Genomic DNA, 18,811 nt, shown 5'->3' with positions numbered 1-18,811 from the left:
TTTTTTTTTTTTTTAGGCCATTTAGCTATAAGCATGTTGAAATTTTAGTCTCTTCATTTCTATAGGCTGGCTCTTCCCAAGGGGCCTCTTCTGGACTTTCTGTAGTTAAAGTCCTAAGTGCCAGTGAAGTGGCAGCACTGTCCTCACCAGCAAACTCTGCTCCTCATACTGGGGGCAAGACAGGAATGGAGGAAAACCGCAGACTGGAGCACCAGAAGAAGCAAGAGAAGGCAAATCGGATTGTAGCAGAGGCCATTGCAAGGGCCCGTGCCCGGGGTGAGCAGAACATACCTCGAGTCCTGAATGAGGATGAGTTGCCCAGTGTTCGGCCTGAGGAGGAAGGTGAAAAGAAACGCAGGAAAAAGAGCAGTGGTGAAAGGCTCAAGGAAGAAAAGCCAAAGAAGAGCAAAACATCTGGTACCTCCAAAACCAAGGGCAAGAGTAAGCTGAAGTGAGTACTTTGCTATTCTAATGGGACATTTGAGGAAAGTGCACTTATTTTTAAATTAGTTTTGAAAGGAAATACTTGTATTTAGTAGCAATAAAATTCAAGGTGATCTGTCTGTCAGAGGGGATAATAAGGCCTTTCTTTTCTTTGTCCTAATGCTTAAATTATTTGTTAAACAGAAATTTTAATAAATTAGCATATTTTGAAAGAGAAACACTAAGACACAGGAAAGATCATTGTGTTGGAGGTTAAAAAAGCTGTGACTGTGTTTTTATATATTCTTACTGATTTGGTGTCACTGTAGTGTGGAAGATTTCTCACTACCCCCTCACCCGCACCTACACTAGTATAAGAGAGCTGCTGGAGACGTAGCTGCCCTGTTCTTGCTTTTCATCTGTGAACTAGATAAGAGATTTCAGCAAACACTGTCAGTCTTAAGCAGTGTGACAGAACGATGGCTTGCTATATAATTCCTGTCACAATTGAATGTTTCCCTTTCAGGTCTTCCAGCTTCATTCCTTTAGCCTGGGATTCTTCAGGCTTTATGGTGTAATTATAATAATGCTTTATATTTATATAGGATTTTTCAGCTTTTTAAAAACAAGTTTCATATCTGTTCTTATATGATCATCAACAACTGTCAGGCCAGGTATCATCAGTGTTTATAAATAAAGAAACTAATACCCAACTGGGACTAAAATAAGACCTTGTAATTCTTAGTCCAGTGTTCATTCTGCTATCTTATGCTACCTTCCTTCCGGTATTTGTGAATACAGTGGTAGCAAGGATTCGTCAAATCTGGTATAAAGGTCAGCCAGTGGTTTTAAGAAACCTCAATATCTTTTTTTCCCCCCAAAACACCCTACTCAGTAACTGTATGACCAACAAACTGAAGATCTAGACACTTCTGTCTGGAAGCTTAATCTATAATGGTTTAGATTAATTATATTTTCTTACTCCTAAATTTTCCTTGCTGTTATTGAAAATGATTTTATTTTTTTTCTATTTTAGCACCATCACTCCTGTAGTGGGTAAGAAGAGAAAGCGTAATACCTCATCTGATAATTCAGATGTTGAAGTCATGCCTGCACAATCACCCCGGGAAGATGAAGAAAGCAGCATTCAGGTAAAAGGATCCCTAAAGAACTTAGTAGGAAAATCATGTTTAGTTCTGACAACCCAGGAATAGATACAGAGAGACTAGAAGCCTATATACATTTCAACAGTTTTTCCAAACAAGAGGTAGGACCTGGTCATGGTAATGTCTTTTAAATTTTTATCTTTTTAGGTAAAAAGCATATTACTATAAAAATAGCAATACTCATTTTCTCAAATTCTAGTGTTTTAAAAACTGAGCAAATATGAAATCATGCTACATTATAGTTGTTATGGCTGTACCAGTTCTTTGGTTTATTTAGCATTGTCCGGCTATCCCTTTTGCCTTACCTTTTCTATACTTCAGGGTTCTGACTCTGAACTCGGATGCTTAAGCACAGTGTTTTTTCCTGCCTTTTGAGGATGAGAGACATTAGAAGACAATAAAAGAAGCTGGACCAGAAGAACTTTAGTTCTCAGTCTCTGATTGTTGCCTTACAGTGACATCTTTGGCTCTATCTTCCAACCATAGAAAGAATCTGGTATTAAGATTCAGGAGACTCATGGTACTTCTAAGTAGCTCTATGGGCCTGGCTCATTTACTTAGCTGTATCTGAGTTCCTCATCTGCAAATGGAGGTTTGGGCTAAACAAACGTTAAGTGCCTCTCTAGCTATTAATATTTATAAATGCCTCCCCTCTTGCTTAATATACATTCAGTAGTTGACAAACTGATGCTTGGGGTCTTCTGGGAAAAATTAACATGCGTAAATAGCCAAGACATTTTTGAAAAGGAAATTGAGGCAAAAAACTAGATTTAACAGACATTATATTATGAGTTTTCAGTTAGAGAAGAAATAACATTAATAAAAGATTAATAGAATCTAGAAATAGATTCATGGTTATGAGAATTTCATATATGAATTAAAATGCCATTTTAAATTAATGGAGAGAAAGATTATTTAATAAATTATATCAGGACAACTGGCTACCCACTTAGGAAAAATAAAACTGGATTTCTGTGTCACTCCTTAAACAAAAACAAATTGTAGTTTAATTGAAACTCTTAAGTGTAAAAATTGAAATCATAAACTTTCTATAAGACATGAATTTCTTTATAATTTTCCAGTGGGGTAGATCTTTATAAGGGATTTTAAATTCGGAGGTCAAAGGAAAGATTGATACATTCAGCTATAAAAATTATGCATGTATCACAACAGAATTTCATAAACAGCAGGTTGGTTGACAGCGCAGACTCTGGAGCAAGATTCCCTGGGTTCTCGTCTTTACTATTTACTAACATAGTCACTTTAGGCAAATTTGCTTAACTTCCTGGTACCTCAATTTCCTTATCTCTAATATGCAGACAATACCTACCAAGTAAGATTGTTAGGAAGATCAAATGTAAACATTTATAAAGCACATAGAACAGTACTTAGCTCATGCTAAGAGAGTATAAGCATTATATATGTGTTTGTTAAATAAATAAAGGGTTCGATAAAGTGGTAATCGAAAAACAAACTGAAGGCAAATCTTTAATACTAGAATTACAAAGATTAATAAAATTTAAAAAGCGGTTTATTAGTCTGTTAGCGCTGCTGTAACAAAATACCACAGTCTCGGTGGCTCAAACAACAGAAATTTATTTTCTCACACTTCTGAAGGCTGGAAGTCCAAGATCAAGGTGTTGGCAGGTTTGGTTTTTCTTGAGGCCTCTCTCTTGACTTGTAGATGGCCAACTTCTTGTGTCTCCATGTGGTCTTTTCTCCCTGCATACATCTCTGGTGTCTGTGTGTCCAAATTTCATCTTCGTATAAAGACACCAATCGAATTGAATTAGGGCCCACCCTAACAGCCTCATTTTAATCAGCTCTTCAAAGATCCTGTCTCCAAATACAGTTGCATTCTGAGGTTCTAGGAGTTAGGGGACACATTCAGCCCATAACAAGCGGTAATACCAGTGTTGGCAATGAAGTTAAGGAACACTTAACACATAGTTGATGGGAGAGTTGAGATAATCTTTTCAGCAAGTCAGTAGGTAACAAAATTGAAAATGTTAATACTCTTCGACTCAGTGATTCTGTACCTAGTTTACTACTTTATGAAGAAATTCTTAAAGGTATGCTGTGATGTATGTATTGTAGTAATATTTGCAATAGCAAAAATATCCAAATTAAATGTCCAGTGGTAAAGAAATAGTTAAATTATGAAAATCCATGCAGTAGACTGCTGCATGGCAATTAAAAACAATGAAGTACAATAGGGTGTGCTAATGTGGAATACTCTACATGTTAAATGAAAAAAGCGCGGTGTAGAATAGCGTATAAAACACAGGCATACCTCGTTTTATTATGCTTCACTTTATTGCACTTCACAGATACTATGTTTTTTATGAATTCAAGGTAAAGCCCTCCATTAGCAAAAAGATTATGACTTGCCGAAGGCTATGATGATGGTTAGCATTTTATAGCAATAAATTTTTTTTTCATTAAGATATGTACATTTTTTAGACTTGTTGCTATCATACGCTAAATTACAGTACAGTGTAAACAACTTTTATATGCACTGGGAAACCATAAAATTCTCATGACTCACTTTATTGTGATATTTTCTTTAATGCGGTGGTCTGGAACCAAACCCGCAATATCTCTGAGATATGCTTATATCTCTTTAATAACTTTTAAAGAGAGAGACAGACTACATACAATGTATGTGCATCCATTTTTTTTCCTGGAAGGATACACAAGAAATTTAATTTTAAGAGTATATATCTTTGAGGAGAGGGGTTGAAGGGTAAGTGGATCATGATTACTGTACTTTCAATTTTGTCCTTTGGGATTGTGAGAGTTTTTTTTTTCTTTTTAACACCTTGGCTATTTACCATTTTGTTTTTTAGGTTAAAAAAAAGTCCATATATATGAGAGAGAGAGAGAGAGAGATAGAGAGAGAGAGAGAGAGAGAGTGTGTGTGTGTGTGTGTGTGTGTGTGTGTGTGTGAATGTGAAAAATTAAACAGTGAACAAAAGTAGATACTATGAAAGTCTCCCAATCTAAATCTCAACCTCACATTCCCACAATTCTCTTCCCCAGAGGTAACCTCTATTACCATTGTTTTTGTATATCCTTCCAAAAATATTTACGTCCATGAACACTCTGCACTTCTCCTACTTAATATCAGTATTCCATACTTACTCTTTTATACCGTGCTTCCCCCACCTCCCAACAATACATTTTGGATGTTGTTCTTTATCAGAAAAGATTAATCTAGCCCATTCTTCCCTCTCCCCTCATTTTATTATGAAAATTTGAAACATATATAAGAGTAGATTATTTAATGAAGTTCCAATTCCATCACCCCAGAAAGTTCCCTTGTATTCTCTTCCAGTCCACCCCCACCACAGGCAACCATTGTTCTGATTTCTATCACCATAGATTAACTTAGCCTGTTCTTAAACTTCATGTAAATCATGTGATTTATACTCTTGAGTTTCACTTCTTTGAGCAGAATGTTTTTAAGATTGATTCATGTTGTTGAATGTATCAGTAGCTCATTTTTTTTCCTGAGAAAGATTTAGCAATATACCACAATGTTTATCCATTCTCCTATTGTTGTACATTTGGGTTGTTTCCATTTTGGAGCTGTTACGAATAGGGCTGCCATGAACAATCTTAGTACATGTATTTTGTGAATATAGGTTTTCATATCTCAGAGCTAAATACCCAGGAATGGAATTGATAGACTGGAAGGGAGTTAAGCATATAAACATATAACTTTTAATGACTCTGCTAGCTTCCAAAGTGATTGTGTCATTTTACACTTCCATCAGTAATGAGAGTTCTGGTTCCACATCTTCAACATTTGGTGTTGTCAATGTGTACCCCATTCTTTTTAAATATTTCTATAGTATTTCACTTTTTGACTTTATCGTATTTTGTTTAACCAATCCCCTATTGCTGGGCATTTAGATTTTTCTCCGGTTTTCTACTACAAGTAATGTTACAGAGGTTTGCACACATGTAAAATTATCTGTAGGATAACATCTTTGAAGTGGAATTGCTGGATCAAAGGATATTGTAACATTTTCTTCTATAGAGGTCATGCCCATGTGTACTCTCACCAACAGTGTATGAGTTCCTGTGTCAGGTATTTGATCAGACTTTATGATTTTTGCCAGTCTACAAAAAAAAATAAAAGTATCAGTTTAGTTTGTAGTTGTAATTATTTTATTATGAGTGTAACTTTTATTATGAGTATCCCATTACATTTAAAAACATTTGTGTTTTTTTTCTTAACTGTCTATTCATGTTATTTGCCCACATTTCTGTTGTGTTGTTGATCTTTTTCTTAGTTCAAAAAAACTCTTTATTCTTTATTATTTCTCTCAACTTTATTTATAATGGATTATATTATGTAGGGTGAAATCAATTTATTTATTAGAAACACCTTCCCTACTCCATGATTATAAAAAAATTCTTCCATGTGTTTTCTTTTAGAAATGTTATGTTTCTATTTTACTTTTAAATCTTTAGTCCTTTTATAATTTATTTCTTTCATCCTCTAGATAGCTAGCTCTTTGTTTTCAATTTCATTTATAGAATATCTGCTTTTACCTTACTGATTAGAAGTACTATTTTTATCATGTTCTAAATCCACATAAGCATTTTAGTCTATATTTGGACACTATTTCATTGACCTGTTTATCTCTCCTTGGAGAGGTACCAAGCTGTGTCAGTTAGTATAGCTTTATGTTGTCCTTGGTATCTGGTAAGGCCCAATATTCTTTTTCATATTTATCCTGGTTATTCCTTTAGATGTTTATTTCTCCATTTGGATTTTAGAATCAGCTTATCTAATTAAAAAATTTTATTTTGTTTTGTCAAATTTATGTAATTAGGAAGAATTGTCTTTTTATTTCAGAATTGTATATATTGGTATTTATTCAGTTCTTTATGTCATACTATAGTGTTTTAAAGTTTTCTTAATATAGATTTTACATATTTCTTACTAAATTAATCCTTTCAGTAATCTTTTTGTTTTTGTAAATAGACTCTTTTCTTTTTGTTATATTTTCTTGCTGAGTCTACATTAGAATACTGTTGATTTTTAAAAATTCATTATGCCGAGCAAGTTTGCTCAATTCCAGTAGTTCTGTTTCTAATAACTTATTTGATTCTTTTGGGTTTTCCAGTGATATAATCATGATTGAAGAATAATAATTTTCTCTCCAGTTTTTAAATCATGAGCTGCAAGTATTACTTAAGTTACTTAATTAAAAAATGTTTTATTCAACCACTTGAAAAAACAAGGTAGATGTATTGGTATGGAAAACATCTAAGAAGTACTGTTAACTAAAAAAGTAAGCAGCAAAACGATATTCTACTTATTAAAACAAAACTTTAGAACTAAAACAAAGAAACAGAATTAGAAATGAAATATTCTTGGACCTTTGCACGTCAGAGTTGCTCCTGCTGATGTGAAGTACATTATACCCTGCAGGCTGAGAGTCCTGTTTTATTTCCCAAAACTTCTTGCCAGTGGTACCCTGTTTTTTTTTTTTTTTCAGGTGGATTCTGGTTCTTTGATAAAAACAGTTTAACAAATTAATGTATTCATTACATAGAACAAATTACATGGGTTGACATATATAATTTGATAAATAAACTCTTTAAGTTGATTTTTTTCATAGAGATTTTGGAGTAAAATCTAAGTATATGACGATAGGCAAATAGTTTTAAAGGTCTTCTCTCAGAGGCTAAGCAGTTAACTTTAACCGTTTTTGCCTTTACAGAAGAGACGCTCAAACCGTCAAGTTAAGCGAAAAAAATATACAGAGGATCTAGATATAAAGATCACAGATGATGAGGAAGAAGAAGAAGTGGATGTAACTGGTCCAATAAAAACTGAGCCTATCCTCCCTGAACCAGTGCAGGAACCAGATGGCGAGACTTTGCCTTCCATGCAGTTCTTTGTGGTAAGCTGAGAACTTAAGCAATTTGAAAGATTCGTTCTGCTGCTCACAATCTCTGTTGACTGACTGCATCTTTTGCTACAGGAGAATCCCAGTGAAGAAGATGCAGCTATTGTAGACAAAGTGCTTTCTATGCGGATTGTGAAGAAGGAGGTGAGGCCTCCTATCTTTATTTTAGCCCATAATGCTACAGTCACAGGCTTTATTTAATGAGCACCTTTGGGTGTCAGGATATATTGCTACAGTGTAATTACGAGAGATAATGGAAAATTAGCTAAAAAATAGGAACTGTCTTATTGCCTTTTTTGCTTATCTATTTAAAATGGATAAAGACTTGTTTCTCCAATTATCAGGCCTCTAGTATTGAAGTACTAGATTAGTTCTTTAATCCTTCAGTCAATTCTAGGAGCATTGGTGTAAAGCTCTACCACATATGGTTAAAATTAAAGGTTCATTCTTTGACAAATAGAGTATTAGTAACTGTAATTTCTTTCTTCTCAGCTTCCTTCTGGACAATATACTGAAGCAGAAGAATTCTTTGTCAAGTACAAGAACTAGTATGTGATCTGTGCAAAAAGCTTTTCACCCCAAATTCTACAGGGTTGTAAAAAGTTGTCCTGTATAGTCTATCCTGGGTGGGAATGTGTCCCTTTTTTATAGTCTCCTCGCTCAAATTGTTCTTTTCAGTAAGGAAAATGGCTATTCAGAGAGATGATTAGGAACTGACATGACTCTTAACTATTACCCTGTGGGAAGGTGGGGTGAGGGTGGTTTCTGATAAAATCCCTTGTGGTCATCTATACCTTAGTCTAGCATTAAGACCTTGATACTCAAAGTGTGATCCATGGACTAGTAGAATTAGCAGCGTTCGGGTGCTTGTTAGAAATGTGACCTTTTAAGCCCACCCCAGACCAGGTGGCTTGTGCTCAAATTCAAGTTAAGAGGTACTGATCTAAGAGACTGTCTCCCCATTTTAGCATTTATTCATTATGTCTATTTCTGGCTAATCCCCAAATCTCAACACTAGCCTACCAGTTCCCCTTCTCGCACCATGCCTGACTATTTCCATCCCTTTTAGCTCCTATCTGCACTGTGAATGGGCTACCATTTCCCAATTAGAGAAGGATAAGAGGATCCATCAAAAACTAAAACGCTTCAAAACAAAAATGGCTCAGATGAGACACTTCTTCCATGAGGTAATTAAGAATAGGTATTGCCTATCTATTGCAATAGAAGCCTAAATTACTGGGGTTATCAGACTTGATTCTTCAAAAGACTTAACAGTTGTTTTGTATATATGGATGTAAGGTTTTAATTTTGATCATTGAACTTTATTTAATTCCCCCAAGCTTGGTTTTCCCAGGTCTAAGTATGGTCTTTTTATAAACTGTAGAGTATTTTGATATTGACTTTCTCAGTATTCATGAAGTATTTTCCAAATAGATGATAAATCTCTCTGGTCCGCTTTAGGCATTCTTCCTCTTCTGTCAGTCTTCAGCAGTTGATGGTGTCTGTAGCCACAGGCAACCATATCATTGAGAAAATACTTGTTTTCTCAAATTTCTAATCCAACATAACTGGAAATAGTGATAAAGGAGTTTTAATTTCCCACATCCAGTGTTACTGCTAAACACTGGAGCATGCATAAGGGTCTTTTTGAGCCAAATTTACCCTTTGTTTTGGTTTGAAAGCTTTGTGTATATATTCCTTTGCCAAACTGAGTTTTTTATCTTTATTTTATATACAGTACTAGGTGCCTTGAGAAGAAGGATTATTTTTCAAAGCTTCTTAGAGCTAAAGGGGAAAACGCCTAGTAAAAAAGGTTGAGAGAAGGAATAATGTGTAGCTTCAGCAAAAACAAAAAACCAAAAAACCAGTTTTGTCTGAATACGTCTGATAAAGCTAACTTTATACCACCAGAGTTGCCAATAAATGAATTATTTTCCACATTACCTGGAGAGGGCAAGTAGGACCATGTAGGTTTATAATTTCTTCTTATATGAAAATGATAATGGGGTTTGTTTTTCCATTTGTGTTCCCTGAAAGGCTAATTTGTGAAATGTACAATAAAACTGTAATCCTGTTCTAACTGGTGTTAGATGTACAATTTGTGACCATTGAACCAACCTTTGCTAACTAACTCGTGCCAGTTTCATCTGCATTTATACATAGGCACTTAACCAAATTTATCATTTGTTTATTCATTATTTATTATATGCTAATCACTGTGGTAGCCAAACCAGACATGGTCTCTGTTTTCATGCAGCTCATTGTCTAATTGAGGAGAGAGAGAGAGATTAAAAAATAATTCAGATTGTAATAAGTGCTGGGAAGGAAAGAGCACCAGGAGATAGAAGAAGGAAAAAAGGCCTACTTTACTTGAAAATGAAAGGGAAGACTCCTCTGAGAATTGAATCATGAATAGGAGTTAGCAAGGACATGGACACACATAAATAGTATCCCTGGCCCAGGGAAATAACATATGTAAAGCCCTGAGACAAGATTAAGAACTAAAAGGACAATGCAATTGGTGGACAGTAGAGAGTGAATGGCCCAAAATGAGATCAGAAATTTAGGCAAGTAGGTGCAGTTTGCTTTTAGTTTTGGTTTTATTCTGAGTGCAGAGGGTTTACTGGACAGTGATCATTTGATCTTATTGTTGGATTTCATAACTCCTCTAGGATGAAGAGCCCTTCAATCCAGACTACGTAGAGGTGGATAGGATATTGGATGAGTCTCACAGTATTGACAAGGACAATGGGGAGGTGAGTTGGTTCATGGTTCAGGAACATGAAAGGCCTCTTATAGATTTCTACTGGTCTGCTTACCCTTCCTGTATTTTTCTGATATGGCTGTAAAGGTATTTTTGAATTTTTCTGAGAGATCCTTAGAATGATACTAGGAAGGTAAGGGAATAGGAAGATAGGCTAATAGGAAAGATTCCCATAAAGTTAAACATGTTGGAGCTATATATATAAGTACTGGGAGTTCATGTTGACAAGTACTTATTCACCTTGGTCTCATTTTCTCGCAGATTTTATAAGGGAGACCCTTGACATTCACTTGGTGGTGAGAAGTGGAGAGAAGAAAAGGGATACTTCACAAATCTCCAGACTTAGGAATGTAAAAATACTTGTACAGACTCTTAGCTTTCTCTATGTTTTGTTGACAGTTATTTATTTCCCAAACTTAATATCAGTTAAATGTAATTTTATTTGTTATTAATACAGATCTACTGCATTCAGATCTGTACTTTTAAATAGGTAGTGGGGTCCGACTCCCACAGATTCAGATTCAGTAGGTCTAGAGTGGGATCCAGAGATCTGTATTTTAAGTTCGTTCTCCAGGGCATTCTCATGTATATAGCATGATTTGGTAATCACTGCACTAAAGCCTTCTTAAGATTGAGAGCAGATTAGAAATATGCTAAAACACTTGCTGATACAGCTTCATAAATCTCTTTTTATTTTCCAAATAAGAGTTATATAGATCTAAGCCATCGGGGAATTCAGCATTCTCCCATTTAAATTTATTGCAAACTGACTTATGTGTGATTTACTTTAGAATTCTTAACTTTCTTTTCACTTTCAGTAGTAGTTGGTCTAGCTTTGCAGGGTCGTATTTCATAAAGTTTTTATCACTTCTGACAGTTACTACTTACACAATGATGAATAGAAAACAACAGAATCTTGTTACGATGTTAGTGCTGGGTGGTAAACTGGGCTCACTTACAAGCTAAGTGACTTGCTCTCATACATCATCCTTATAGGACCTAAGAGTCAAAGTCTTTCCTCTGTAAATTCTAAAGTTTACTCTATTTTATAAGGTCACTCAGATAGAACCTTAGATGTCCAAGGCCAGTTACAATTCAATATTTCTTCAAATCCTAACAAACATGTGTCAGATAACATATATTCTGCTTTTTGGGTTAGGGCTGGGAGTTCATTTGTAGGAGGTAAGTGGAGAATGGATGAGTTATTAGTCAGGATAGGGTAGTTACTATAAAATTGTTCGTTATTGTCAAGATTTCAGCCTTGTTCTGCCACCATACCTACCCTTCCAAAAGTAATTGGCTTTGATTAGGTCCCTTTGGATGTGTTGCATGATTTGGTAATCACTGCACTAAAGCCTTCTTAAGATTGAGAGCAGATTAGAAATATGCTAAAACACTTGCTGATACAACTGGCATGACAAATGAAAATGTTTTAGTACACTGGTACTGTAGTTTATGTTCCCAGTATTGGATAATAACATTCTTGTACCCATTTTATTTCTCTCCAAACTGAGTTTAATTTGTCATTCTTTTTACATAACCTAATCATGGAAATACATATAATAAATGTTAAAGTCCTTGGGAAAGTAAGTTATGATGTTGGAAATGTGTGACCTGGACAAATGGCTTTATGTAGAAAGTGACATGAGTCATTACAATAAAGAGAAACATATAAGACCAACTAGATTAATTCTAGAGATTTCTTGATCTGTGACTCTGCAAACTTCTTGCTGGCTGTTAAGGGGTATTCTCTGAATTGACAGTTAGAGACTCTTTTTGATTACACCAGGCCCAGTCTAATCCTTCTTGCTTCATATAAGCCAAAAATGTTAATGAGGTTCGTGCAATGATCATCTTGAGTAGTGAGAATAGGAGCCATTTACCATTGGTCACGGGCCCTTTTCTTACAGTGGAATGCCTGCATAGAGCATAATATTATAGTTGGAGCTTCTGCAATTCTTCCTTTCCACTCTTGTTCCCTCTCTTCAGTGACACCTCTTAGAGTTATCTCTTGGCTTTCCAAGGCTCACAAGGAAATCTCCTTACCACCATATAATTGCTCTTTGAAGTAGCATTTACACTCAGAGCTCCAGATGCTCAGAAGCCCACTGATTTCAGCCCTGCTGGACTCCTATGGGGTTAACTTGTTCTTCACTTCTAAAAGTAACCTGGCTTCCACTGTATCAGATTTAGTGCCAGGAGAATATGGAACACGTGGTAATTTCAACGTAATTCAACACAATATAGGAAAATAAGTTTTTGCATCTTCTTGGTTGATGAGCATACTGTTTCAGTGCTTACTATTCCAGAAACTGCTGGTTAGAAATTTCACTTTTAGAACAGATCCTGATAAATTGCCTGGAAAAATAATCAAAACCATGAATAGTATAGTCAGTGCATCAGCAGGTGAGACTGTGGTTGGCATTTTCAGCCTCTCTTCTTCAGCACCTTTTTTAGGTATTGACATTTTGCGATCTGATTCTGTAGTCAAATATTTATCCTTTAACCACAGCATAGAACACAGAATCAGTTTATAAAGGTTTTGGCTTCTTCTCTTCTAGCCTGTAATTTATTACCTGGTGAAATGGTGCTCTCTGCCCTATGAGGATAGTACATGGGAACTGAAAGAAGACGTTGATGAGGGCAAGATTCGAGAATTTAAACGGATCCAGTCAAGGCATCCAGAACTCAAAAGGGTGGTAAGTACATTGGCATTTAGAGGATAAAGTCCACATAGGCAATGACTTAATTTTTTCCCCATAGAAGTTTATGATACTGTTTTAGCTTTTTATTATGGAAATTTTCAAGCATATTACAAAAATTGAAAAAGTCGTATAATGTACCCATTTAACAATTTTCACATAGCCAACCCTCTTTCATGTATCTCTCTAACCATTTATTTTCCTGTTTCTCAGAGTGTTTCTCAGAGAATCTGTTCCCAGATTCCTTTATTTCATCTGTAAATATTTTAGTGTTTATATCTAAAGACAGATAATACCATATATACCTGAAAATTTTTCACCATTCCTAAGTATTATCAAATAAGCAGTCACTGTATAATTTTTGTTTAAGTTGTTTGAATTGGATCCTAAATAATGTCCATATATTGCTATTGGTTAATATGTCTCAAACCTCTTACAGTTTCCCTTGATTTCCTCTCCCTCCTTTGTCATTTTCTTTTGAAGAAACCAGGTGATTTGACATCTAGGATTTTCCATAATCTGAGGGGCCAGTTGCATTCCCCTTTGAACCTTTTAACATGTTCTATGTCCCTTATATTTCACATAGTGGTTAGATGTAGAACAGCACTAAACATTAGAACTTTTTAGAGCTCTGCTATCCAACATGTAGCCTCTAGCTACATTTAAATTCTAAATATTTACATGTGGCTAATTGTAAAACATTTTTTATCATTGTAGACAGTTCTATTAGATATCACTGTTTTAGAGGCTTGATCAGATGGGGAAGGGAGACCACTAAAGCTGCTTCATAGGTGGTTATCCCAGTTGTTTTTTGTAATATCATCTGCTGTTTATCATCATCGTCTAGATCTTTTTTTTAAGGATTTTAAATGGTGATATTTTAATTCTGTCATTTTTTTTATTAGCCAGATTTTCTCTGAAAAGAAATATGTTTACCTACTATTTAGTTACTCTGAGGTACAGATGGTATAGGAAAGGGAGACAAGTGCTTTATTCTTTTCCTTATTTCCTAGTTTTCAAAATAATGAAGTAGTTTCCTGGAATTTTCCACAAGTGACCAGGGGGTTTTTCTTCTTTTTTTTTCCATTTTTAAAAAGTATCTTTATAAACTCATGAATTTGAATATATTTAACATTTTAATCCAAGCAGTAATGTTTTTGAGTTAACTTCAACTACTAGAACTGCCTAGTAAGTTCGCCTAATTTTATTAATGTCTTCACCCTCTTTATTCAAATTTCCTGTTTTTTAGAATCGTCCGCAGGCAAATGCCTGGAAGAAGTTGGAGCTGTCACATGAGTATAAAAACAGAAACCAGTTACGGGAATATCAATTGGAAGGGGTCAATTGGCTGCTCTTTAATTGGTATAACAGGTAAAGAAGAGAATGGGCCCATAAATACAGGCTTATTTAGTCCAGGATTATTTTTATTCATTTTCTTTTTAAACAGTTCTTTTTATGTTCTTTTTAAAAGATGTTACTTTTGACATGCCTTTCATTTTCTATGATCAATCTGCAGGCAGAACTGCATCCTGGCTGATGAAATGGGATTGGGCAAAACTATTCAGTCCATTGCCTTCTTGCAGGAGGTATATAATGTAGGAATCCATGGCCCCTTCCTGGTCATTGCCCCACTGTCCACGATTACTAACTGGGAGCGAGAATTTAATACATGGACAGAGATGAACACTATTGTGTACCATGGCAGTCTGGCCAGCCGGCAGATGATTCAGCAATATGAAATGTACTGCAAAGATTCACGGGTGAGTTGTATGTCCTGTGAATGTATGGTTTAGAGAAAGTGGACCCAGGTATCTGATATGTTAGAGGCTTTAATATGAATAAAAGATTTTTACTGAGGTTCTCTGTCTTAAGGCAGTTTTCTCTGGATTGTGCACAAAATGTTTTTTGACTTTGCTCTTTTGATCCAGGGGACATTATGATCCAGTGGAAGTTCTGACTCTTATGAATACATACATTTTAAATAGAATTTTACCAGAATTGATGACTTTTCATCAAGAAAGTATTTTCCAGAATGAAATTCGTTTAGCCACTTTAATTTCTTGATCCATATGGTGGTGAACCTTAAACCATTTCCTTTTTTTTTTTTTTTTTTTAAAGTCTTAGACTTTTCATCAAGATCAGTTCCTTCTATGTAAATTTGAAAATAGTAATTTGAATTATCCATCCTTTCTTAACATCAGATTTTATGAATTGTTTTTCTATCATTAGTTTTCTGTGGTTTTTATTTCTGCCAAACCAAATATATTCACGTTATATTGTGCTTCTCTTAATTTTATTAAGACGATTCAGTTTTTCTGTCCATTTTTAGACAGTAACCGGTATTACCATATACTATATTAGTGACTTTCCCTTTTAGTTTTGTCGTATATGTTTCAGCAATGCTTAACATTTGTGGATTTCACTGTTAACCAACAAAAAATCTAGGGCTGAGATACATGAGCTAAGCATTCTATAGAGTCATAAATGTCTAGCTTTATTCAGTGAGATCTGTCATTTTTCCCAAGAAGCTGAACATGTTGAGGAGGCAATGTGTCTTACATTGAGTGATGTGGCACTGTTTATCAGGAGGAAAAACAGCAGCGGAGGAGGGTGGTGGTGCAGTTCATATTTCCTGCTAGGCTTTCCTGAATATAGAAAAGAGACTATGTAGTTCAGAAAAGCTCCTCATTTAAGTACATTTCAGGCCTTTTCTGATTTTACTGCCTTCATGTTTAGGGTCGCCTCATCCCAGGTGCATACAAGTTTGATGCCCTGATCACCACTTTTGAGATGATTTTGTCAGACTGTCCCGAGCTTCGTGAGATTGAATGGCGTTGTGTCATCATTGATGAGGCCCATCGATTAAAGAACCGTAATTGCAAGCTGCTTGATAGTCTCAAGCACATGGACCTGGTGAGTTTCTCTCGTAAGCAGAGGCACTTGGAATTAACACATTTCCTGTGGAATTAATATAATCCTAATAGAGCAGAGAAGAAAATAGAATGAAAATCTTGGTATTGGGTGGTGGGTATTGCCTATGGGAATGATCACCTGAGAGTCATTAAACAGTTGTAAATTTTAGAATTAGAAGACAACTGTAGGTTAGTGGTTCTCAGCCAGGTGGAGAGGTGAGATACTATATTAGTTACCTAAAGCTGCATATCAAACTACTCCAAAACTTAGCATCTTAAAACAACAAATGTATTTTTCATGATTCTTTAGCTCAGCAACTTGGGCTGGGCTCAGCTAGTCCTTTTTTTGGTGGTCTTGCCTGGAGTCAGTAACACAGCTGCAGCTAGCAGTTGGTGCTGGTTGTTGGCTGGGGCACCTGGGTCATCTTCCATATGGCCTGTTGTCCTCTAGTAGGTCAGACGTGGGTAGTCAGGGCAGTGTTCCAAGAGGGCAAAGGCAGAAGCTGCAAGGCCTTTGAGGTTATAGGCTCTGAAACTCACACAGTATCACTTCTGCTACATTCTCTTTGTCAGAGCAAGTCACAAGGCAAGCCCAGATTCAAGGGGTGAACCTTAATAGGAGGAACTACAAAGAATTAATGGCCATATTTAATCCAGCACAGGTACATTCCCTAGAGGGGGACATATTAGGATATCTGTGGGGAGTTGAGTGTGGAGAAGCATATGTAATTAGAAAAAACATTTCTTTCTTTGTTTATAACGTTTAAATTAATTCAATATGTTAATAGAGGTTTTCTGGAATGTTTTGTGTTTATCAAAAAGGGGAGCAAGTGAAAGAAAAATTAAGACAGTAATCTGGTTCATTCCCATAATTTTATAGATAAAGAAAAGAAAGCTAAAATTATATACTTGATAGAAAACCCTAGAAGTCCTTCGTGTTTTTGAATTTTCTCATTCTTCTATTTTTTCCATTTCTAGGAACACAAAGTTCTGCTCACAGGAACACCATTGCAAAATACTGTAGAGGAGCTGTTTAGCTTGCTTCATTTCTTGGAACCGTCACAGTTTCCCTCAGAATCAGAGTTCCTCAAGGACTTTGGGGATCTCAAGACAGAGGAACAGGTAGGAAATCTGTTTCTGATCAAGTACTAACCCTAAACAAAAAAGGTGTAGTTTGTACTAGACACACAACTATTGCCATAGGCATTAAGGATTTTTCTGAACTTCGCATAACCTTGTGCCTACATCATTTGTGGCATTGTCCAAAATCTGTATTTTTCAGATTCTGAAAAACTCATTATATTTCTCCATGTTTCCATATAATGTGGAATGTTTGTCCTCATGTTATTGATTTCTTTTCTCTCTCTATTAGGTTCAAAAGCTACAAGCCATTCTCAAGCCAATGATGCTGAGAAGACTCAAAGAGGATGTTGAAAAAAACCTGGCGCCCAAACAGGAAACTATTATTGAAGTAGAGCTGACCAACATCCAGAAGAAATACTACAGGGCTATTTTGGAGAAGAATTTCTCCTTTCTTTCCAAAGGGGCAGGTCATACTAACATGCCTAATCTACTCAACACAATGATGGAGTTGCGCAAATGCTGCAACCACCCATATCTTATCAATGGTGAGGGACTTTCTAGATTATCTGTTTACTTTCTGTGCCCTTTCTGTATTACCTGTTTACTTTGTAAATGATATTCCTCAGGAACAATAAATGCATTGACAGATCCAGCCTAATTTGAGTGAAGGTGGGGTTCTTTTGAAACAGTTCAAATATGGAATATCTTTCTAACCCATTGAGCCTGCATAATCTACAAAATTAAATAGGATTTGCTGTTTAGAATTTTATGAATAACAAGTCATTCTGTTCTCTGGATAAATGTCCTCACTGGTACTCCATTTGCTGTTTTGTTTTGGAACAGTAGAGTAGTTATAGTAGTTGGCATGTCTTTGTCCACATATTTACATATTCTTTACCCAATTACAATCTTAAGCCTTACTTGGAGTATTTGGTATAACAAAATTGAAGACGATTTAAGATTTTGGGGGTGCTGAAATTCTGTGTGCTTGATAAGGTGATCTTAAGTCAAATCACTCTTGTGGTGTTGTCGTTTTTGTTTTGTTTTGTTTTGTTTTTTAATTTTATTCCTTATCTCGGTTAAATAAACTGTAGCCTTAGTATGTTTTCCTGAATTTCACCATCAAGTTTGATTTTTCTTTTGGCAGGTGCAGAAGAAAAAATCCTAACAGAATTTCGAGAAGCTTGCCATATTATACCTCATGACTTCCACTTGCAGGCCATGGTTCGTTCAGCTGGCAAATTGGTTCTTATTGACAAGTTACTTCCAAAACTTAAAGCTGGTGGCCATAAAGTTCTGATCTTCTCCCAGATGGTACGCTGCCTAGATATCCTAGAGGATTATCTGATCCAGAGAAGGTGAGAAAAGGGTGATCTCTTGCCTTGTTTTTACTGTATCCTCATAAAGTTGCAAAAAGTAAGAGGGCCCAGGATAACAGAAGTATTTAAGACTCTCATTCTCAACTTTCTGATAAGATTTTTGATCAACTAGAGATATGGAAGTACTGGTATTGATCCTAGTCTGCTATTGTCTCTTTTTCTACTTAGCCAATTAACTTTTTTTTTTTCTATGACACTTGTACAGGTACTTATATGAGCGTATTGATGGGCGAGTTAGAGGTAACCTTCGACAGGCTGCAATTGACCGCTTCAGCAAGCCTGACTCAGACCGCTTTGTCTTTTTGCTGTGCACCCGAGCTGGTGGTCTTGGTATTAATCTCACAGCTGCTGATACCTGCATCATCTTTGATTCAGACTGGAATCCACAAAATGACCTGCAGGTAAAAGAAATTGTCTTAGGGACTAACTACCTAATGTAGGACGTTTTCAGC

General features: G+C 35.7%; 1 protein-coding gene across 11 annotated transcripts in view; it reads left to right on the top strand.

Moving 5' to 3' along the window:
* CHD8 (chromodomain helicase DNA binding protein 8) overlaps positions 1–18,811 on the top strand; it is a 52,760-nt gene that overhangs the window by 20,417 nt on the left and 13,532 nt on the right. For all 11 annotated transcript variants that reach the window (XM_015594410.2, XM_025051366.1, XM_006918325.3 and 8 more), the window contains 15 exons: positions 66–451; positions 1,460–1,574; positions 7,331–7,513; positions 7,595–7,663; positions 8,012–8,067; positions 8,589–8,706; positions 10,192–10,275; positions 12,845–12,982; positions 14,235–14,356; positions 14,502–14,745; positions 15,722–15,898; positions 16,876–17,019; positions 17,270–17,525; positions 18,128–18,338; positions 18,565–18,760. In XM_015594410.2, the coding sequence (XP_015449896.1) occupies positions 66–451; positions 1,460–1,574; positions 7,331–7,513; positions 7,595–7,663; positions 8,012–8,067; positions 8,589–8,706; positions 10,192–10,275; positions 12,845–12,982; positions 14,235–14,356; positions 14,502–14,745; positions 15,722–15,898; positions 16,876–17,019; positions 17,270–17,525; positions 18,128–18,338; positions 18,565–18,760 (2,499 nt within the window). The remainder of the gene's footprint in view (positions 1–65; positions 452–1,459; positions 1,575–7,330; positions 7,514–7,594; positions 7,664–8,011; positions 8,068–8,588; positions 8,707–10,191; positions 10,276–12,844; positions 12,983–14,234; positions 14,357–14,501; positions 14,746–15,721; positions 15,899–16,875; positions 17,020–17,269; positions 17,526–18,127; positions 18,339–18,564; positions 18,761–18,811) is intronic.

The sequence above is a fragment of the Pteropus alecto genome, unplaced genomic scaffold, assembly GCF_000325575.1.
Source record: "Pteropus alecto unplaced genomic scaffold, ASM32557v1 scaffold1197, whole genome shotgun sequence".
In the NCBI taxonomy this organism is placed as follows: Eukaryota; Metazoa; Chordata; class Mammalia; order Chiroptera; family Pteropodidae; genus Pteropus; species Pteropus alecto.
This window is presented reverse-complemented; position numbering and strand designations above follow the sequence as displayed.